This window comes from Mytilus californianus, unplaced genomic scaffold (assembly GCF_021869535.1).
Source record: "Mytilus californianus isolate M0D057914Y unplaced genomic scaffold, xbMytCali1.0.p SCAF_6, whole genome shotgun sequence".
Lineage (NCBI taxonomy): Eukaryota > Metazoa > Mollusca > Bivalvia > Mytilida > Mytilidae > Mytilus > Mytilus californianus.
The window spans coordinates 5,979,669-6,004,697 of NW_026262712.1; the positions used below are offsets into that span (position 1 = coordinate 5,979,669).

General features: G+C 31.1%; 2 protein-coding genes across 4 annotated transcripts in view; one reads left to right on the top strand and one right to left on the bottom strand.

The window, feature by feature from the left end:
* LOC127704330 (GDH/6PGL endoplasmic bifunctional protein-like) overlaps positions 1-12,529 on the bottom strand; it is a 31,596-nt gene extending 19,067 nt beyond the window's left edge. Inside the window, exon 1 of the mRNA XM_052208341.1 lies at positions 12,368-12,529. The gene's annotated coding sequence lies outside the window, so the exon portion shown is untranslated. The remainder of the gene's footprint in view (positions 1-12,367) is intronic.
* A 154-nt stretch (positions 12,530-12,683) lies between these two features.
* Positions 12,684-25,029, top strand: part of LOC127704623 (isochorismatase domain-containing protein 2-like) — a 62,447-nt gene continuing 50,101 nt past the window's right edge. For 2 of the 3 annotated variants that reach the window (XM_052208741.1, XM_052208740.1), the window contains exons 1-3: positions 12,684-12,886; positions 19,630-19,740; positions 22,059-22,191. In XM_052208741.1, the coding sequence (XP_052064701.1) occupies positions 12,706-12,886; positions 19,630-19,740; positions 22,059-22,191 (425 nt within the window). In that variant the 5' untranslated portion in view covers positions 12,684-12,705. The remainder of the gene's footprint in view (positions 12,887-19,629; positions 19,741-22,058; positions 22,192-25,029) is intronic. The other variant, XM_052208742.1, reaches the window with a different exon arrangement.

Sequence of the window (25,029 nt, forward strand, 5' to 3'; positions counted from 1 at the left end):
TAGCACTTCATCGAAAGGACCATCGCACTTCGGCGTGGACCATCGCACTTCAGCGTCCCCATCGCACCTCCGAGTCCTACACATGTATAAGTCAAAAACTGCATTTTACCCCTATGTTCTATTTTTAGCCATGTTGGCATGTTAGTTAGCAGGAGAGGTCATCTGACACATATTTCTAACTAAATATCCTAATGATGTTTGTGGCCAAGTTTGGTTCAATTTGACTCCCTAGTTTCAGAAGAGAAGATTTTTGTAAAAGTTAACAGCGACGGACAACAACGACAGACGCCTTGTGATGAGAAAAGCTAATAAACAGCTGTGCCACGAGCGCATGATACACCCGTCGTCTTGTGTGTGAAGTTTTATGCAATAATCATAAATAGTTTCTGAGATACGGCGCGACATGTGAAAACCCCCCTTTTTTACAAAAAACTCAATAACTCTAAAATAAAATTTTGAATCATCACCAAAAAGTATACAGATCTTAAGATTAATATAAATAAGTAGTGTGTAAAGTTTTAAGCAATAATAACACGTTTTTTGAGATACGACGCGACATGTGAAAAAAACACACCCCTGTTTTAGCTATAAAGTCTTGTAACTACGAAAGTTTAAATCTTATTTTCACCAAAAAAAAAAAGTATGCAGATAGTTTGACCATCATAAGAAACAACTATGTTAAGTTTCATTAAATTTGGATAAGTGGTTCTCAAGTTATAGTGCGACATGTGGACGCCAGAGAGAGAGAGAGATAGACAGACGGCCGGAAGCCGGACATTTGTATACCATAATATGTCCCGTAAAAAATTTGACAGGCTTATAAAAATGACTATAAAAAATCAAAGTATTTAATCATTTTAATGTTCTAATGATCTAATCCATCATATAAAATCCATATGACCCTTGAATGAAGGGATGAACAAAAGCAGTTATATACATGTATAATTGGATCTCTGAATCTGTCATGATTTATAATGCCAATCTTTGGGCATCAACTTACCATCAAGTTATTTTAATAATCATGATACTTTTTGAAATTTGAAGTCATTCAAAAATGTTTAAATTATACCAAAAGTTGAACTAGTATTTGATATAAGGTAATATCTGAGAAATGGACTAAACGAGACAAGGTTTGGTGGTAAATACATGTACCTTGAAGGTTGTTATTGGCTTTGAACTAGCGGTTAGCAATTGGGAGTACTCTCAGATCTATACTTAGTCTTTTTAGTTTTGGGGATGTATAAACCTGCTTTAAAAGCCCTTTTCACACCAATATCCCAGCTAAGGTGGTTGGTTTAGTACCACAAACTACTAGTCTAGCCCCACCACAACCTTTTGAATGCGTCTGTCTCATGTCAGAAGCCTGTTAGTGTTATTCAGTGGTTCAGTTTGTCGTTTGTTGCTGTTTATAATATTTTGTTTTTTTGGTTCTGTTTTTTATATATTACATTGTATAAATTAGTCTGTTAGTTTTCTGGTTTGAATTGATTTACAAATTTGTGATTCTCATATAGGGTCTTTAAAACCTGACTATGCGGTATTGGCTTTGCTCATTGTTGAAGGATGTACAGTGACCTATTGTTGTTAACTTCAATGTTATTTGATTTCTGGTGGAGAGTTGTCTTTTCTCATTGGTGTAAACAATATTTTATTTTGAAAATAATTACGTAATTTAAACATTATTATCATAATAATATGACAGATTTATTAGGATTGAAAAACAAGTGAATTTACACTTTTAAAAATTCCTCTATTTTTTCTCATTGGCAATCACTACATTTTCTTATTTTTATATTTACATTACATACATGTAAAGCAGACCTTTCATCTTCTTGAGGAGTCCACTTCCTATGTACAACCAGGGGGCCCAAACAGCATCATCATGCATGATTTTGAGTCAGCTAAAAAAAGAATCAAATAGATTATGATACAATAAATAAATACATAAATTACATAATAATTTAATAATAAATAATGAATCTACAATCATATTTTAAGAAGTGAAACATCATTTTAAATCAATAAATATCATATATTAAATTTCGATTTTTTTGTATCAGTGTCTTCTAATTTCTGGGTAGATAAGTAAATACGGGCGAGTTGGCAGACCTTTACTTTTTTTATATTCTATAATCATTTGGATTTTACCCAAGTTAGGCGAGTTGCCATTGTTGACAGGAGTATATTTTACGGATTTAACCCTTTTCATAAGTGGGGCTTTTTTTTTTAAAAGCGGGGCGAGTTGGTAAGGAAGCCACCACTTGATTTTTATGGGGTGGGGGCTAGGATAAGAATGTTATCCTGCATTTTTTTTTTAATTGAAATCTCTTGTCCTGCCAGTTAATTTTTCACTATTTTCGTTCCTGGTAATTCTTTACATAAATCCTAGCTTTTTTTAACTTATAAGTTGACAGAACTCCAGTTCCGCATATTTTTCAAATAACACACCCCTGGCCCTACCAGTACCCCCCAATAAAACTCACATGGTAGCTCCCTTAACAAGAGTGGGATATTTTTATAAAGGGAGGCGTGTTGTTAAAAAAGTAGGGCGTTTTGCCAGTGGGTCGAGTTGACTTGCGTCCGTTCTTGACAATCTTTGACTGATTTTCGGGTTTGCATGCGATGACATTTATAATTTATAAAGTCAAATTTTTTTTCGTGAAAAGTATAGCACTAGCATCTTCTTAAATATGTACATGATAATATTTACCTTTCGTTGCGCTTTCCAAGTACAAAATATTGGGTACGTAATCCGTTAAGAGAAACACAACTTTCTTTCGTTCCCCGGTTTCTTCCAGTTAATCGACAAGCAACCCATTTCAATTTATCTGTTCATACTTATAACTTTTTGACCCATCGGTTTTGAAAAACCAGAGTTCTTTGTATTATCTATCTGACTATAATATATCTTTCCATTCTTTAAACTCAAGGATTTGTACAGTGACACTATACAAATCCTTGTTAAACTGTAAAACATGAATTCATCAGCAGACGAGCGTCCATGGATTTTGCGTCATAGTATAAAAAACGGCAACGGAGAAAATATTTCCGGGTTTTTGTATTCGACGTGTCAAGCTTTCGTACATTTACGATCATTTACGTATATGAGAGTTAGTCCGGAACCCGGTCTGGAATCAAGAATGGGGATTTAAGTATAGAAAATAATTACAAAAAAGTTCAGAAGTGGTACACTGAGTATTATATGCCTTTGTTATAATCAAGGATTTGTATACTCTACAAATCCTTAATATAAGACTATGAAGAATCAGAGACATACATGTACATTCGTACATGTCTCTGGAAGAAGTGAGAATAAAGAAAAAACTAAATAAAGAATATTTAATTATTTATTTATTATTTAATCTATAACATTTTTAATTATTTTACATTTTGTTCTATTCAGAATTAAATACAAGACTGTTTGCTGAGGGGGTGGTGCCGCGGAATTATGGAAAATTGACAAACGAGGATTACTCTTATCAAGGATTTGTATATTATTACTATACAAATCCTAGCTCTAATCAGAGAAGAACTAAAGGTTAAACAGTAACTCAATAATAAATAAAATATAAACATAGGAATGCTCTTGGTTACAGAATTGGCTTAAGGAGTCTATCAGTCTTGGCGGAGACTTAAGGGGGGGGGTCACTTATGTATTCATTTAAGTGCATTCGAAATTTTACTAATCGGACAGACCTTCAGTTAAGAATCCGTGTCAAGTTCTTTTGTAATCATGATTATTAGGAAACATCTTATAAGTTTTCCTACTGCCTCCTTGATTTACTCTATACAAGGTTCTACACAAGTATTATAATAGCCAGTGCTACATTATCACCCTGATCGATGTTGAAATGGCTAAATTTTGGACTTGATCTATTGGTCCAAGGTTAAACAATATATTTTGTTTTATAATTCTCAACTTATGAACTTTGCTTGCAAATACTTTAATCACTATCTCCTATATTCAACGAAAAACTCACCAGATCTTAGGGACGAGTCGACATCAAAAGTTCAATGTAGGATAATTCACTGACCCCCCCCCCCCCCCCTCCCCCCCCCTCCTCTTTTTCACTTAATTTGGGAAAAATTGATTTGATATATATGTAAAATTGATGTTGGATAAACAAAACTTGCAGCAATTTTTACCCACCCACCCCACCCCCAAACTATTTGATTTAAGTTTTTTTTTTATCCTACATCGATCTTATGATGTCGTCAGTCCCTTAATAAGTTATGTTATCATGTTTGTCAAAATGTCGAATCAAATCAAAATTTTACTTACTAAATTTGCAATTATACTAAGACGTAGGTTGCCACATGTTGAGCAGCCCCGGGAAGTTCCGAACTGTTCACTACTATCACTACTTGAGTTCATTCATGTAATTTGGATGTTCATGTTGCACACAGAGGCGAATTTAGTGCACCCTGCCCCTCCCCTTTTTGTGGGAAAAATTTGATTGATTGTTTTGGGATTATCACTTAAGCATGCAGAGGTGGATTTAGAGGGGGCCAGGGGGGGATTTGGTTGATTATATAGGAAATCACTGAAGCATGACCAGAGCGGGACCCTCAGTTAGGCAGTCAGTGGGCCCCACTTATGAAAATATCTGGATCCGCCACTGGCATGACTAGTGAGGCCTGCTTTTTAACAGTCAGTGCCCCCACCCCCTTTATGAAAATTTCTGGATCAGTCAGTTTATGTGTAATGGTAAGTTATTGTTGTTTTATCTTTTATTCTCTGGCTTTTCTCGTTTAATTAGATTTTTGGTTATAAATTAATTTAATTGGTATCCTCTTTCAATTTCATCATTAACAATAGACCTACACCAAAAGGCCCTGTACTGTAATTTTCTATCTTGCCCAAAAATACTTTAAATAGTACTGTTTTCACAAATGCTTGCTTGAAACACAACTTAATAAAATAGAAGCACTGCAGGTAATTTGCTTTTATTCCACACCAAAGGAGAATAAATGTATGATAAAGTTATAATGTTACCGGCATTATTCTACATATATTCTGAGACTATTATAACACTATGTTATAGTCTGAGGTTATAGTAGTCTCAGATGCATTGTATAAGGGCTTTAATATAAGGGCGGGTATAAGGGACGAAGTAACACCATGTGACTATTGCATTGGTTGTCGTGATTTAAACACGATAAGAGTGTTTCCTTCCCCCTAAATCTTATGATCCTCATTCAGTCATTGAACAGGATAGAAACTACTTCAGACATCAAACAATCTGAAACTTTTCAAGTACTTTCTATATGCTCATGTGCAATTTCTTGTTAGCATAGTTTTGTACTTGGACAGATAATCAGAATGATCAACAATCAAGTATTGACAACAGTCAGGTCTATTTCCATTGGTCTCATTTGAAGAAACCAGGTATGCGGTAATTGTAATTCAGCCTTGTACAATATATATATATACATCCAGTCATTTTTACTCAAGCGTTACAAATAAGGTTAAATGTTAGATTTTTATATTCTTTTAACTGCATTCATGGCAATTAATTAGCCATCCATCATTAGTTGATTGTGGGAAAGACACCAAGCACTCTTTGTATAATTCAACTTAATATTGTGAGGACAAGCTTTTAAAAATAAAATCTTTTAAAAAATATAAAGATTTTTTTTCAATTACATTTATTTCTTAATTAGGCCAAATGAAATAATATTTGTGTTTCCTATTACATCTTTGAAAAAATAGGATAGGTAGGGGATTTTTCTTATTTTACAATTTTTTTTTACATTGAGTCTATGGGCTGATGGGAGAGAAATTCTGACTTTAACAGTGCTTATTGATAAATCAAAAAAACTTTAGGGTAGGCTATTTCTAAGCTTAAAATATAGGGTAGTTGCGGAAATAAGAAACACACATATTTTTTTATTTGACCTTACATACAGGAAAAAGATATTTTTTTTAATTAACATTGTTTTAATTTTATATAATTCACTCACAAGTTGACTCCTTTTCTAGATTTTTTTTGGAAGATATGTTTTAAAATAGTTGATGGAAAAGTACAACCATATCTTAAATTAAATAAATGGATGTTCATGATGAACATCAAGAAGCAATGAAAAAATTCAGTGTTTAGAAACTCACTTTCTTTTTTATTATATGAAAGAATGAGAAAACTGTTGAATCATCGTGACTGTTGTTAAGAAGCTTTCCATTTAATTTTGTTAATTACTACCTGGGAACAGTCATGACAGTATATCAATATATATATGTTCCTGTTACTATACACTTTTCATTAAATTGCTATATTTAACCCTTTCCTCTATAATGATGCCTCTGTGTTGTAGTGCATCAATTGAAAGTTTTCATGTACAGTTAACATTGCATTAAAGTACAAGTATTTTCTGCATTTCATTGAAAAATCCTATGCAAATGAAGTATATAAAAAAAAAATGCTCTGGAGAAAAGGATTATAAATCAGTCATTGACATTGTCAGTTAATTATCTTAATATTTCATACATTTAATTAAATCATGTGGTCTTTTCAGAAAAAAATCACTTCGTATGTACTCATATTATGCAAATATTAAAAGTTATAGGCTTGAAGCAGAGATTCACTATACACATGTATGTCTGGCATGCAGAATGTTGATAGCAAGTTAAGAATTTTACTTTATGCATGTATTAGCCATCGTGCATATATCATGCATGGTACTTTTCATCTTTGAATAAGATATAGCCGTAATACGGATGTTGCAGAAACGTCCGTAATACGTATGTTTAAGAAACGTCCGTGAAACGGAAAATCCGTTTTACATCAGTTTTTACACATACGTTTTACGGATGTATTTTTACAGACGTTTTACGGACGTAACCGTATCATCCGTAATACATCCGTATAACGGATGTTTTACGGACGTTTATTACCACATCCGTGAAACGTCCGTAGCTATTTTACCTGTGTAGAATTGGCAGAGAGCAGCGACAACCACTGGAGTTAAGGCTCTTGGTTTGGAACAGGCACATAAAGAAACTTTCCATGATAAAAACATTAAAAGAGAAAGCTGTAACAAAGACAATGAAAGATGAGACTTGATGGAGTCTGAATTGTTCACTTGCCTATCTATAGGTAATTTTATAAGAAAAGAAAAATAATCAGAGGAGATATCATGGTTATACTGTAAACCACTTCTGCCTTTACAAGTTTGTTGATGCCATGGATTTGTGAACAATTTCAACAGTTTGAAAAAAGGACCCCAACTTTCAAGACATCTTAAAATGACCAAAATTGTATAAAAAAAAATCAGGATCCTTCAATTGTCGTCAGTCTCCAGAATTGTGCCAGCCTTACTCTGGAATTAGATTTGGTATTATCATGATTATCACATGGTTTTTAAGGTCTGTAACTAGTCAAAGCTACTGAATGATGAATTTCAGACATTACTGTTATTGGACTGGGATTTAAATGAGAATTGATTAAATAAAACTGTCTTTTTATTGGACTGATTTTTTTCCCTGGTGTATGAAATTACCAGGTTCATATTTCAGTCTAACAAAGTCAGTGGGAACCAGATGGTGTATTTCTTTTATATCTCAGATGTCGGAATGTGTGATGTTATGAACTTGATTGATTGAAATTAGTTTTTAAGAATGACTAGTGTACAGTTCTTGATATTTAAGTAATCCTTCAACATTCGTTCAAGTCTAAATTAGTAAAGTGTGAATTTAATTTTTTTTTAAATTATATCACTTACTTGGTTGATTTATAATCGATATTTTTTTCTACAAATAATTTGCCTGGTTTATATATATAGATTCTACCACTGCATCGAGTGTGATACGATATCTATCCACTCGAGACAGTTGAATTTTCAAATTTAAAACACGAGGCTCGCCGAGCATTTTAAATATTTTAAATTTAACTGTCAAGAGAGGATAAATATCGTACTGCACGAGATGTGGTGGAGGAATCTGTTTCTCTAATGAATTTTAGACGATATGAAGACAATCTAAATCCTTCTTTTCGAAAGACCTGCAAAAAGATGTGTTTTTATGTGACGTCATCAGGCATGGTCGCCTTTTTTCATGAGATCAAACGAACCACACACGTTGATTAAATAAAAAATATATACAACAGGTCAGGAAAAGGATAAATCGAGTAAGAATCAGAGAAATATATATATATAGCCTGTTTTATATATATATGTAGCCTAGGTGGTCGAGTGGTCTAGGGCACTGGACACGGTGCATGCGGTGTTGCCATTATGTCACAGAAGCAAGGATTCGAATCCCGTTGAGGGAAGAACAAAATATTTGCTAACGCAAATTTGAAGATCTAATATTGTTGGGCTAAATTTGAGACGAGTTATATATATTCATTATGGTGTTTGCCATGTATAACCATGTCTGTCATAAAGTTGTCACATGTTATATGTATATTCTATAAGGTGAGGTTAAATTAAATTATAGAATATTCACCCTTTCAAATTTCATATGGAGTAGTGTGGTGTTTATTGTCTTTGTATATATATCATGTATATATGAAACTGTTTTATTGATCTTGCTTATTTATTATATTACGAATACATTGCTTGGCGCAATCATCATTTCTTGTCATTTCTAGTTTCTGACAACAGTCATTCATGTTGTGGTATTGTCGCTTTTGAGGATTGTCAGTATGTTGTCCTAAGACCTTGAAACAAGGAAATATTTGAATCTGGAATAATTTTGAATTTTTGAAAATTGATAGGAAATCTATATGATGAAAACTAACCTAATTTTGGAGGGTTAGACATGCATGCATGGCTAAGGGGAGTTTTATAGTTCAAATTGAAATATCAGTGAAAGTAAAATTAACCTTAGCCATGTGCACCTGGCTACTTACCCTCTTAAGTGTGGTTAGTTTTCATCATACATTTCTTATCAATTTTCCAATTTCAAGAAAAAAAAACTTAAAATTGACACTCATAATTTTTAAACCACCCTCTTTCCCTTGCTTTTTAACAAATAAGGCTTAATGTTTGTGTAATGTATGTGCATAATATGTATGGAAACTGTATCTTCCATAGATTTGATTTACATTAGTCATGATAGTTAAAATGTTGAAATGTAATCTCTTTTTGGTGTAACCATCAGTCAGGGGTACTACTTGTACAAGTAATTATATATAATCTTTATTTACTTGAAGAAGTAAATAATAATATACAAGTTTATATAAGTAAATTTTGTTAAGTTCATTTTTTCTTATAATGTTTGAATTATCTCCCCTTAATTTTCTCAAAAATTTACTTCTATAAGTAAATTTTTTTCACAATCCCTAAAATTCTCAAGTTTTGAGATGTAAAATCATGCCTTTAACAATTTTTCTCAGGTCAGCTCATAATTTTTGATTAGAGTTCAATGTTTCATCTCATTAATTCAACGAAGAAACTAATTGTGCAAATTTAAGAGCTTAAGTAATTGCGCAAGGCCTTCAAAAATTGCCCCTTGGGGGCTTGTAAATAAGCAGCGTTCTGAAAATAACAGACAGATGAGAAAAAAGTAAAATCACAAAAATACTGAACTCCGAGGAAAATTCAAAAAGGTAAGTCCCCAATCAAATGGCAAAATCAAAAAAACAAACACATCAAACGAATGGATAACAACTGTCATATTCCTGACTTGGTACAGGCATTTTCTTATGTAGAAAATGATGGATTGAACCTGGTTTTATAGCTAGCTAAACCTCTCACTTGTATGACAGTCGCATCAAATTCCATTATATTGACAACGATGCGTGAACAAAACAAACAGACACAATAGGTAAAAATGTCAAAAATAGGGGTACAGCAGTCAACATTGTGTTATCATCTTAATCACTATAAAAACAATCAAATGTAATGAAGAAGCACAAAAAGGCTAACATCAAATTTAACATCCTCATTTTTGCTTATATTATACGATTTTATTTATCTATGTAAAATCCACCCATAAAGGATGGAAGGTTTTAAGTACTGGCGTAAAATCGCGCGTTTGAGAATCGCACAGGTAGACATAAAATAATTTTGTCTTTCAAAGTATGAGGGGATACATAAATACAGAGTCACGTAAAATGGATATAACACAAAATAGACTTAACAGTAAAAGTAATATTAATAAATAAAATAAAATAATTGTGTGGTACAAAGTATGACGATATACATAAGTACAGAGTCACGTCAAATGTATATCACAAAAAACAGACTCAACAGTAAAAGTAATATTAATAAATAAAATAATTTTGTCGTTCAAAGTATGACGGGATACATAAGCACAGAGTCACATCAAATGGATATCTCAAATAAACAGACTTAACAGTAAAAGTAATATTAATAAAGATAAATAAAAGAATACTATAACACGTTATTAAGATGATAAACAACGTCAGTACACAAAATCTATACTTCAAGACTTTTTCATTGTCCATGAAACTACACTGAAATGATTAGTAAAGACATCTGCAAAGGGCAGAAAATTAAAAATTCTATAAGAGCAAAGAAGTCCTGAGAAATTCAAGAAAAGAAGATAGTATGACTTTATTACTTGTATAAGAAAAAAAATCTCAATGTTTAAGGGACGTAACTAAGCCAATAAAATAATTTACCTATACAAGTAAATAAAATACTTTTGTATAAGTATCTTACAAATTTACTTATATAAGTATATTAATATTTAATTCTTCAAGTAAATAAAAATTACTTGTACAAGTAGTACCTCTGACTGACCGTGGCAATAATCTGCATTTTTTTAATACAAAATATTGCAAAAAGGGGGGTGAAAATGTCACAAAAGTACCCAAAATTTGGTCCAAAGGAGAATTTCAATCCATTAGAGAGAAACCTTTTCTGAAACCATTGACATTTATCTATCATGTCTATCATTGTCTATCAAGAGGTCATAAAAAAATCATATGCATTTCACCTCATTTTTCCATAAAATTGAATTGAAAAGTTCGGGGGTCAAATTTATGTTGAAAAACACTACAATAATTTTTGGACCTATGGAGTTATGGATATGAAAATATGGAATGCCAAATGGAAAAAAAAGGCTGATAAAACATGCAAAAAAACAATCTTGATGTTCATATAAACCCACTTTGAAGGCTATATTATTCTTCAGCTATCTAAAAATCAATTTTATTCAATGCACAAAAACTTTCATATTCAAAAAATTCACCATGGCCAAAATGCGAAACTAAACTGCTTCAGAAGGTTATCTGGTTATGAATCCATAACCATGGTAACCGTTTACTTTTTTGCAACAGTTGCACAAGTTTGCACAAATAATACACTGTTTCTGTTGACAGAGGCTGCCATAAATAATATTGTAAATCATACGGTTTCCGATAAATTCCAATGCCTGATTACCAATAAGAATTAAAGGACAATAATATTCAGTGTTATTAGGACAAATATTTTTCTGTGTTAGTTTGGGTCCTAAAAATGAGTGAAGTGCTGATTCAATATATAATTTTATGGCAAACAAAATGAGTTCTTTGGTAAACTCAGACAGATTAATAATAAGCTGACTAAGTATTTTTGCGTTTTAAGGTTAAATAGGCATTTTTCTAATTAAAAACATTTCAATACAAAACAAACTTTACCTAAAAATGTAAGATAGCATTTCTATGTTTACATTGAAATGCTATTATAAATAAAATTCCTAACAGAAGAACCAATATTGGTTGGTTTTGTAATTCCATGACTTATTTCAAGTGAAATTGTGCTGCGAATTTTGGTTTTTATTTTGCGATTTGGTAAAACAAATTTTGGATTTATATTGTTCAGCCCTCTGAGTCATCATCAGTGTCACTCCAAAATGTCCAAAGTGCCTAATTATTTTAACTGGTATTGATTTGTTTTGGTACTTAATCATTTGTAAAATGTAAAAAAATAATTGATAGGTTAAGTAATAAGAATCAAAATTATTATGCTGTAGTTTATAATTTAAATTAGCTGCGGAACAGTAGCTCTTCCGCTGCTAAATTTAAATAGACTCTGTCCTCTTTCACAGTAGTACAAATAATTATGACGTCTTGAAAGGCTATTTTATTTTTTTGCTTTGACGCCTTCCTGCGACAGGAAGCAAAAAAATAAAATAGCCTTTCAAGACTTCATTATTATTTGGACTACTTTCACAGGTAACAGCTGCCTCATAATATTAATGATATTACAATGATTTAGAATATTGATTTCACAAAAATACAGCACGCTCGTATAATCATGAAACTGAGATACAATTGTGTACCATGTGTGTAATTTTTTATGCATTGTTGAAGACCCTTCAAAATGAAAACGAAAGTAGAACGAGTTGTTTCCCTTAATTCTGATTATTTTTGTTGATAAATATTGTAACTTCCTCATCTTGACAGCAAAAAAGATTTACCTTGAATTAACGTTGTTTGTATTGTGATCTTATATGTAAGATGGGAATTATGAAAAGAACATCTCTTGGCAGAGTTTAAGAATTTCTAACATTTCACATTTTGACATTGCTTTGCAGGGCGCAGACATCTTTAATTCTATGTGTCAGTTTCGAACTTTTTTCGTCCTCTAAATAGTAATATTGTAAGTAAAAAATTTTATAAAATCTTTTTGAAAATTGGTATTATCAATTTTAAAACAAGGCTAAAGTAACCAAATGGCGTTAAACTGTGAAATGAGGCGTGCGAAATAAAATCGCACACCTGTTACAAGGGAAATAACTATCATTGCAAACTAACCATGGCAAGAAGACTAGGAAAGATTAATTTAAAGAACACGGCGTTATTCTTGTGTGACATGCAGGAAAAATTTAGGGGAAATATTGTTTATTACCCACAAATCATCTCTGTAGCTAATAGAATGCTACAAGGCGCTAAAGTTCTGGAAATGCCGGTTGTTGTCACTGAACAATATCCTAAAGGTCAATATCTAGTTCATGTCATATTTTTACTAACATTAGAAATTTAATTTGGTTTTAAACTGTACTAGGAAATTTAAGTATTTGCATGAAGATCATTTTTATTTTTCCTGATCTGTGTTACAAATTCAATACAAATTAAAATTACTTGTGGACTGACAAATTTGACATTCACAAATCAGTCTTTATTTTCTAAAATATATTTATATGTGATTTGAAAAAGGGACTGTCTACGGTTACATTGAAATGTAACAATAATTTAAAAAAGTTATTGTGACATTGGTGACTAATTTCTTGAATGCAGGGATGGGAAAGGAACCTACTAATTACAAAAAATTTTGGTACGGTTACGTTGTCTTATTGTTACATGAATGCATTTAATGTATGCTGGGACTAGTAATATGTATTAAGATAAAACTTGAATACTTTTATTTGAATTTTACAATATTTCATACATTTTTTTTTTTAATTTTTTATTTACAATGGCAGTTTCTACACATCCAGTATGTTGTTTTGGGTGCATGTTTCAGTCCGACACGGAAAAAAAATTAACAGTCGCCCATGGCGACCAGAAATTGACCTGGGCGATCTTTTTATTCAGTTGTGGTAGCCCAGGTGGTGAATTAAAAAAAGTACTTGACTAATGGAAATCCGCCGTTTACTGTGGCTCCAAGTGCCAGCTACTTCACTGACAAAAATATAAATTCAAAAAGATTTTTAAAATGTATACAGGCAAGTGTCGAGAGTCGTATTGTCGCAAAGTCGCAGTCGCGATAAACAAGGATGTAAAATCAGTGTTTACATTTGACTAAATATAGTTCACATGAATTCAGGTCACTGATTGGTCGTGTATTTAAAGTCGGAATGTATAGTACGTTTGCAGGGATAACAAGAGAGATATTCCGATGGTCATTAACAATATGAAGCGATCAAACACCCTGTTTGGTTTTGGCTTCAAGAAAGCGAAGAAAGTCAGAGAAGATGACAATACAATGTAGCATGTTATGAAATAATATCAGTCAAATAAAAGAAAGTATAATATATAATGTTGTTAAGAATCTGGAAAACAGTACCTTTTGTAGTTCCCTTTTCAAAGCCAACCTGGTGTCCTAGAGGAGGGACGACAGCCTTAGGTGCTGTGTGCAAAAACTTTTAGGTCACGTGGTATGATTTTAGCGTCCCTCAGCAATTTTGAATCTGGTAAAAGATCGATTTGTTCATATTTTTATATCAATTATACTCTCTTGCACTAGCAGAAAATATAGAAAGTTTTGATATATAAAGATGAATCAATGATAAAAGATCACTTTATATGAAATATTTTCTGTATTTTTTTTTACCTTTTAAAGTAAATTTTATCAATAAAGAAATGCACTGTAATGGTGGGAAATTTTATCCCATCTCTGCGAAATCACCAGGCACAGATTTTTGTTAATTTTACAAATGTCAGCACGTGAAAATCATTCAAATTTTTGTCAATTAAAGAACACTATTCGAACATTCTAAATCTTGTTAAGTCTCCTTAAGTCTCCAGCCGTTACTTCGTAATAAGTCGCTAAAATATGATTTCTGGTAAGTAAAATTTTCTAAATATTTGTCAAATTCGTGAGTACATATGTTATTTTAGGCATATAAACTCTTATTTATTTGACATGCAGAAATGTTTGCTAAATAGTCTTTATAACTTAAAATATGTGAGAATCATATATTGGTGTTGTTCAGTTTTTAAGAAAGATCTTAAAGCTTTATCTAAATAGATTGATAACATGTATATACATACCATCAATACATGTATGTATGGTTAAGCAAATGTGTAAATCTTTCTTAGACTTTTCATTTAGAATTTTAAATCACTGCACACAATCATTTTGTCAAATTAGTATACACAAAAGGATTATAGAAATAATAATTATCAGCTGTAAAAACAAATGGCAATTAATCAGACTAAATGTGTAATAAAACAGCATAGGGACAATGCCACTAGTACATGTATGTTATCTAATTAGCAAAATATTGCTAGTATTTAGACATTATGCATTGTTTGTACTAAAAATTATTTTCAATCTAATGACAAGCATACTTTTGAATAATTATAAAGTAAAAAAACAAAGACAAATTTTTAATTTATTTATAATTTATTTATTTATATTATGTTTAATTAATTTAATTAAATGGCTTCATTTTTGAGTTGTCAAATACCCCTTAATGTATTGGCAGGTGAATAGGAACACATTCCCTCTTTCATCAACACATTATGATCAAGCAATACCTGCCACATCAGCTCCTGTTGAAACAAAGTGTTCAGACCAGATGAAAAATATGTAGATGTGCATATATAATAGCTTGTAAAATCCAGCTCATTAATTTTGGAGAAAACCTTGGTTGCTATTAAAAGATCTCAAATTTTAAGAAATGTGTTTTATAAAAGCAACTCCTGTCGAAACAAAGTGTTCAGACCAGAGAGATGCAGACTAAATGACAAAACATCAAAAATACTAATGATGATCAAATGCAATGCTAAAACTATGTTGTAAGCTTACATGAATATTTTACACATACTATATATCTACATGGTATATATTGTTTAAAAAAAGTTATGATGAAATGTAATTTGTAATTTTTAAAATTAATTACTTTAGTAAAGTAATTGTAATTTAATTAATTACATTTTAAAAAATGTGTAATTAGTGTAATTGATCATTTTTGCAATGTAATGTGTAATTTAATTAATTATATTTCAATGTAATTGACCCCAAGTCTGCTCTCTACTGTAATCACTGTTTTGTTTACTGACAAATGACGAAATAATCATGATAATGCAATATTTAAAATTTAGTATTTTACAAACTTTTGTCCAGATTAAAAACTTTAAACTGACTGAATAAATTAAAATATGAGTGATCAACGATGTCTGAAATTAGCCCTTGGTAATAAACAGTCAGTTTGGATAGAAATATCTTTACTTCAAAGAAATAACTATTTAAACAAATTTGTTTATTATGTATGATCATGTATGTATATGTATATTGTATAATCAGCCCTTCTGTATATTACTTGTTTTTTAATTGATTCAACCAATTTCGCTTGTCCAGGTGTCAGTTCACCACGACTATTTTGATATAAATGACACAATACTGCTGCGACCGATTAATACTATAAGACAAATCTGTGTGCCGTGTGCAGAGTGTCGTCCCTCCTCTGCTGGTATCCAGAGAATGAAGGGTCAAAAACAAAAGTAGAATATTGTTGACCACAATTGCAAATAAATAACATTAGTTCAAAATGATTTTAGTTTCCTACTTAATACTGAACAGGAGTCACAAAAAAGAGAAAATCAGAGGAGATATCAATTTTATGGCAATGCTTTTGAAATACGTGTACAAGTCTTTTGAGAAAAAAGGGGGGTCATTTGTTTACAAATGTACGTAGTTACGCAAAATAAATCGACCAAGATATTTAATAAATTAGATTATTATAGAAATAAAATTAAATATTTCATCTATCATCTACATGTATTCGAGGACAGAGAATTCTTTAGTTGTCTAATAGAAAAAGATATGTAAAAAAAAAAAACTGGTACACAGGGCATGAATTAAGATTCCCATTTTGTAAATGACATTTTTTATTAAATTTGATTGAAGTCAACAACAAAAATAAGACAAAACTTACTTTTTCCCAAGCATCTAAATCACCTCCAGGTATGCTCAGAATGCAGGATTTTTAGTTTAAAATTTCAAAATTTTCTTGGGGGGGGGGGGGGGGATGCCCCCAAACCCCCCTCGCAAGTTCAGCCCGCTTCAGATGATAAAATATGAGAAGATTATTTATTGTTATAATCATGATAATTGTAAAATTTGTTTTCAGAAAAATTGGGGTCACAGAACTAGTATTCATACCTTAAAAAAAATTGGTAAATCCCTTTCACATTCCTTTATAAAAATGAAACACCCGTATTCAATAAACCTCCCTTAAAGCAAATAAAGCCTAATTTTTCATCACAAACAATTAAAGAAAGAGCATTGTATAAATGATAAATAAAATTTTGATTTTTTTTTCTTTTCTTTGGTAAATTGTTTGAAGATTTTTGTGGTAGGTTTGTTTGTTATGTAAAAACTAATTTTCTGAATGCTATATATATTTTTTCTTTTCTTTGGTAAATTGTTTGAAGAATTTTGTGGTAGGTTTGTTTGTTATTCTGTAAAAACTAATTTTCTGAATGCTTTATATATTTATTTGTTGAAGTAAACTTCTTTAAAAACTAAGCTTTTATTGTCTATTAATAAACATATATTTAGATTTATGACTTTGGGCCCAGTTTTCAAATTGGTCCAAATGGGGTCCACAATTAAACTGTGTTTGATTTCAACATAGATTGAAAATATATAGGGTTCTTTGAAATGCTGAATCTAAACCTGTATTTATTTTCATTATTAATTAGATAATATCACATTGAGGTCCAAAGGGTCCTAAATTAAACTTTTGTTTAATTTCATCAAAAATTGGGGTTCTTTGATATGCTGATTCTAACAATATTTTAGTGATTGCATCATATCTAATTTTAAAGTATTTAGTCATCACTGGTTGTTTATTATGATTATTAATTATATGAATTTGAGTTATTATATGAATTTTGAGTTATTTCCCTTTAAACAGAAATGAGTATTTCATAAAAAATTTAATTCTTAAGGGTTCTTTGATATGCTAATTCTTACACTATACTTAGATTTTGAATATTGAGCCATAATAGGTAGATGTCTAATTTCAAATTTTTCAGTTCTTTGACTACATTCATTTTGGGTCACAAACCTATGCTGTGTCAAATATTCAATCACAATCCAAATTCAGAGCTGTTATAAGCTTAAATGTTGTGTCCATACTTGCTCAACTGTGTAGTGTTTGACCTCTGCAGGAAAATCCAGTTTGCTGTCACTCTGACAGCCTCTTGTTTCATTAATATGAGTATACTTACAAATGAATTAAATTCCTCTCCAAATATTTATATACATGTATGTATTTTATTTAGGAATATCCTAGATGGCAGAAGATACATGGTCTATCTTTAACTGTGTATCCCACTTTTCCTGTTAAGTTGTTTTTAATGAAAACTTCTGGACCTAAAACATATGTGACTGGTTTTTTTTTTCAAAGAAGATTCAACAAATGGGAGAGTTGATATATATTATTTCATTGTATTTACCATTAACACTTTTGTGTCAGTCATGCATTTTATTCCGATATTGTAACAGCAGTCAGTTGGAATTACTAATGAGTAATTTCTTAAATCACTTATTCAACATGTTCAAGTAACATTTTGTCCAGAAATGTTGCAAGTAAGAGTAGTCTTTCTTTAATAATCACCTATTTAAGAAGTACAAATAAATCACTTGACTAAGTGATTTTATTTTATTTTAGCATTATATATATTATACTTCACCTTCATAAGCAATCCTTTCTTACATTCAAATATTTCCCTGGTAATTATTAAATCTTTGCAGCATTATAAATACACAATCTGAATCTTTTGCCCTCCAACTTTTTAATTTGTAAACTGGAACCTGAATGCTTATAACACAGCAAAAAAAATGTTATTAGCAAAGCCGAATCCAGTTAAAGATAATGGAATGCAAATCAATATCATTCAAGATAAGAATCCTGCTTAAATAAGAAAAAAAATCCTGGTGGAAAGATTTTCTGGCGGGAAAAAAATATTCTGTTTATCCATACTAGAAATTTTGTTGTAGGTAAATGAAAAAATCAATGAAATTTTTCCTAGTACCTCTAACATGTCTAACAATTAACTGGAATTTAAGATTGCCTGCTAATTACAGGTTGATTCCTGCTATAATAGAAAAAACAAAGGATATGGGGTATCCATCCATAACACAAAATCAGTACATGCACAGCAAAAAAAAAAGACACAAAAAGCAAAGGAACAACCCTTTTATTGCTGTTTTTCATCTCAAAGTCACAGTGAGACCTTCAACACGGAACAAAATAACTCTCAACTCACTACAAGTTTAAGATGGCCCATAGCACCGGCTTGAGTGGAATTCTAGTCTAGTAGGAATTCTAACTATTTCGTACAGGTCATATCCCTGGGGATGGGGGTACAAAACCTTATCCCATTCTGTCTTCAACCAACAAATATAGCAAAATTTTTAAATTAGGAAAAACTTTTTTTTGCCAAAAAGAATTAAGTTTTGTTTCCTCCCTCCATACCTAAACTAAATTTGCATGCCTACCTTAACTAAATTTGCCTGCCTATTTTAACATATTTTTGGTTAATTTAAGCATGTTACACACATGTACAGCTTAAGTCCAGCCTTTTTTTGGTTAAGAACTATTAACATGGTCAAAGTCCGAAATATTTTGCTATATAAAAATAAGAAGATGGGTTATGATTGCCAATGTGACAAGTCTCCACCAGAGATCAAATGACATAGAAGTTAACAAATTATATAGTATACATGGTATTTGTAAAACATTTTTTAAAGGAAATATTAGTTAACTTACCTACCTATTTTTCTGTTGAAGGAGGCAGGAAATGAGTATACCTATACATGTATATTTTTCACTTTTTCAATTAAACTGATGGACTTTTTCATGAACAGAATTGTGAACAAAAGCCTACCCAAAGTCTTGAATTAAATAGCACCATTTTGAATCAATATTAATATTTGTTTTCAGTCAGAGTGATTTAAATGCATTGTATGTAAACCATAAACTATTTCTATTTTGCATTTCAGGACTGGGTCCAACGGTTTCTGAAATAGATGTTAGCCAGGAGAAAGTATTTCCAAAGACTTCTTTTTCAATGTTTGTTCCAACTGTTGTGGACCATATGAAAACTTTACCAGGTGAGAATATGGAAATACAATACACACAATATAGAAATAAGGAATTGTGGTAAGATTGTCAAGGAGACAACTACCCACCTTAGTTAAAATGAAGAAGATGTCAGTAAGTATAGTGGAACTGTACGGCATTCAACAATAAAAAAAAACCCAATATTGTATAGTCAGCTATAAAAGGCCCTGACTTGACAAAATGTGATACAATTTAAATGAGAAAACTAACGGCCTAATTTATCTTGTTTATAAGAATACAGATTACTAAAAAAAAACTTTTATGATACACATAAACAAACGATAACAACTGAATAACAGGCTCCTGACTAGGGACAGGCACTTAAAGGATGTGGCGGGGTTAAACATGTTTGAGAGTGCTCAACCCTCCCCTAACTTTGGACAGTGGTGAAACAGCACAACATATTTAGAACAAACTGTAAAAAGCAGTTGCAAATGGCTTAATACCCAGTAACTCAAATTAGATTGGTAATTCAAGGTGATTCAATGGAAAAGCCTCAATTGCTTGTAGTGGGAAAATCATTATGGAGGCAAACAACAGTTTAGACGACATCATATATTATCCATGCCATACACAGAGAGATGTTTCATAGTGGATCACCCTCAATCACCAGCATTCACTATGAAAATTTATCCCCACCAATGCTTTTAAATGAATTTTTCTTGAACTATATAAATAACAGAAAATCTGGACAATGGAATTCCAAATTTGAACTGGTTCTGTTTATGGAAGCTAGTAATTTCTTACGTTAACAATTTCCTACACAAAATCACCATGTTGTACCAAAAAAGTTTGCCATTTTCAATTCATATACCCATGAACAAAACCAATTTGTACCATATGAACCAGACGCGGATACAATTTGTTCATTGTTCCACTTTGTAACATATAAACTAAATACATGTTAACTGTTTCATATATATTTGTGAATCGTTGAAATGTTTTTACAAACATTTGTATTGATGATTTTGTAAAACACAGATTTATAATTATAAAAAGGAAAGATCCTTTATATTGTCTCATATAAGTTTTTAAAATTTGTATAATTAATGTATTACTGTGCCATTCAACAAGGTCAGTCAGGGGTAATACTTATACAAGTGTTGTTTTTTTATTTACTGGTACAGGTAAATTATTTTTGAGGTAGAGTTACATCCCTTATAACATGTATAATAAGACATTCAGATTGTTTTTAGTTATTCAAGTAAAAAAGTTTTATTTTCTTCTACTCGAATTTCTCTTGACTACATTGTTCTAATAGAGTGTGTTTAATTGTCTGTCATTAATAGTTGTCTTTACTATTCGTAATAGAATAGTTTCATTTATGAAAATCTCATTTGTCTGTTATCCCCAAAATACTGATCATTTACAAGCCTCCAGGGAGCAATTTTGAAGGCCTTGCACAGTTACCAGAAAAATTGTGATTAGGCATGTGTTGACCTCCCAAAACATGAGAATTTAAGGGTTGTAAAAAAATTTACTTGTATAAGTAAATGTATGGAGAAAATTAAGGGGTGATATAATTCAAACCTTGAAAATAAAATAAATTAAAATCTTACAAATTTATTTATACAAGTAAATATTACTTACATCTTCAGATAAATGAAAACAACTTGTATAAGTACTACCCCTGACTGAAGGTAGAATATGTTGTTAAAATTTTGAGATGATTTCCTGTTTAACTATATAATAATCTCTTAAATACGTGTATGAAATGATTCCATGGGCACAATGCTTTTTTTGAAAGTTAACAAAAACATCATTCAATAGGTATGTTAGGTTTGCTTGTGATGTGAAGATTTTGTAATACTATTCTCCACTGAACATTATGCCATTTTCAATTCCATTATCTTTAAGTTTCCAGTCCAATTATTTCAAGAATTTTTAATCAAATGATATATGCCTTGATTTTTTTTTCAATGTTGGGTTATATCCTGTTTTTGTAAGTAAGATGATTAATCTATACTGATAAAAGAGCATTGCAGTTCAAGTAAAAAATGGATTGTCAGAATATTATGAGACATTTAGAAAAACAAAAATTCATCTGAAAATATGTATTTTAATATTTGAAATGAATTTGTTGTCTATCATCATGATCATGTCTATATGTACAAAAAATAGACAGCAAACAACACAAAAAAGGGAATGACATCTGGTGGTCAAGACACAGTTCACAACAACAGACAATAGTGTGTCTTTACAATATCTATTAGAAAACATGTCAATGAATAACACAAATAACACTGATTAAGGGGTGGTAATTCAGAAATATCTCTAAAAAATATTTCATTTTAAAATTTTCTTTAAGATGTAAAGTCAGTAGTGTTGTGTGGAATAGAAAATCATGTCTGCATACAGAACACAGTGTTAGATCTATTAGAGGAAAATTTTGATGTACATATCATAGCTGATGCTTGTTCATCAAGATCTATGACAGATAGGTAAGTACTTGTTCTGTAGATTTTATACAACTGTGCAGTCTTTGGTATTCGTAACATTGAATATTCTTTATAATTCCTGAGGTACTAATTTTTGTACATTTCATGGGTAAAGGTAAGCCTTGAATTTTAAGTATTCATCAAGATAAAAAGTTCTGTAGCCTGGTATGCATGTTAATTTTATTTTTTTAGGTTGACAATTAAAGAAAAAACTTAAAAATAATATAATGTAATGTCATATTGAGATCTATTTTAGAAAATGGTGTTACTCAAAATACATGAAATAGCATAGAAATTGTTAAAAAAATTTAATATCCAGGTCAAAACATTCTTTCATTTTGATGATTATCCGATTTCCTATTTTCTTTAAGAGTTTTGTGAATTCAATCTTCTTGAATACAATCAAGGTGTTTAATCATGTTAATGTTTTCAGTTATCTTGTATTCTTATGAAATGAATAAATAATGGAAACTTTGACTTCAGCACTATTAGCTATTTTGCAGCTGGCTGTTATTGATGGAGGAAGCAGGAGTGCCCTGAGATAACCACTAATCTTTGGCAGGAAAACTGGTAATCCTAGTCAATTAAGATTGGAGTTAAACGCACCTTGCCATGTGGACAATTAAGATTGGAGTTAAACGCACCTTGCCATGTGGACAATTAAGATTGGAGTTAAACGCACCTTGCCACGTGGACAATTAAGATTGGAGTTAAACGCACCTTGCCACGTGGACAATTAAGATTGGAGTTAAACGCACCTTGCCACATGGACAATTAAGATTGGAGTCAAATGCATCTATCACGTCAATTATCAAACACACCTTGCCACGTAGTCAATTCAGATTGGAGTCAAATGCACCTTGCAACATAGTCAATTAAGATTGGAGTCAAACGCACCTTGCCACGTAGTCAATTAAGATTGGAGTCAAACACAACTATCACTTAGTGCAGTGCTCAAACTCAAAACCTTTAGTGTTGAGGTACAGTAGTTGAACTACTCATACCATTGAAAAGATACACAGTCCAATTATTTCACTTTTTAATTTAGGAGTAGAAGCCAAGACTTGTGGTCTCGGCCCCAGCATAAAATATACTAAAATCAAAGTTTTCTATTATTTATTCAATTACCTAAGGCCCCAGAACAGAAATAATACTAATAATTCAGTATATTTTTATAATGTGTCACATATTGATTGTACATTAAACTATAACATAATTAAAATATACCTGAAATGAATCAATACCAAGCGTTGAGTGGGCTTATGAGATGCATATTTACAAAAAAAAATCTTATTTATATTTTAAAGATATTAACATTAGCATGATTAACTGAATTTGTTTTTAACGATTCAAACAAATCAAGCTTTTTTTGTCATCAGATTTTGATCTCATAGACATTAAACCATTTAGATAAAAGAAATTAAAGTTTGTAGAAATATATCAAAATAATTAATTTATTATAAATCAAAGTTCAGTGATGATGGCAGGGGAGATAATTTTTGCTATGTTTATGTCAAGGGAAATAATTTTAACTAGATATGAATGTACTTCAAGCCATTGTTCCACTACTAAATTGTCTATTCTTCTTACCAGTACACTTGGTACAATCAAAAACCTGATAATAAATTGTTCAAATAAGGCCTTCGAAAATAGTGGAATTAATTACTTTTGGAGTGTCAAGAACTCGTTGGAAGTACTTGATAAATTGCATGCATATATTGGTGATTTTGAATCTGTTCAAAGTTTTGATTTTTCTACCCTATATACCACATTGCCTCACATTCTCATTAAGAAAAAATTCACACACCTAATTAAATGGGCATTTAAAAAGTCAGAATGTGAATATATATGTTCAAACTCTTTTAGGTCATTTTTTAGTAGCAATAAACAAAAAAAAAATTGTCAATTGGACATGCTTTGATACCATATATGCCTTTGAATTTTTACTAGATAACATTTTTGTTCGCTTTGGAGATTCCGTATATCGTCAGGTTATCGGAATTCCAATGGGGACTAACTGTGCACCACTTATTGCGGACCTTGTTTGTATTGCTATGAGTTACAATTTATGACAAAAATCAGCAAAGACCCATCGAAACAACATCTGATACACAAATTTAATAATACTTTTAGATATTTGGATGATATTTTGGCTCTCAATAATGACGACTTCAGTGTGTATACTAAAGAAATTTATCCTGTTGAACTTACTTTAAATAAAGCTAATACTAACAATGACCACTGCCCTTTCCTCGATCTTGATATCTATATCATTAACAGAAAGCTTAATACTAAAATATATGATAAAAGAGATGATTTTTCATTTCCTATCGTTAATCATCCATTTTTAGATGGTGACGTTCCCTTGTCACCATCTTACGGTGTTTATATATCTCAACTTGTACGATTCGCTCGTGTATGTAACAATGTTTTATATTTTAACGAGAGAAATTTATGTATTACTGAAAAATTGTTACACCAGGGTTTTCGATGTCACAAACTAGTCAAAACATTTACTAAATTTTATCATCGGTATAAGGACATCATTCGTAAATATAGCTCAACATGCAGACTTCTTAAACGTTCAGGTATTTCACATCCAATTTTTTATGGAAATATTCTTTATAAAGCACAAAATTGTCAGTATTCACCTCTGAAGCTAACAAAACCTTTAAATAGACTTATTAAGAAGGGATATAGTTACGATACTGTTGTCAGGTCATTAAAGATTGCATATTTTGGCGTTAATATTGATTCATTATAGGGTCTTTGTATCGGCACTAAACACATTTATTTAAAAACCAGTTGTTGGCATGACACGGGTTATGTTCTTCTCATATA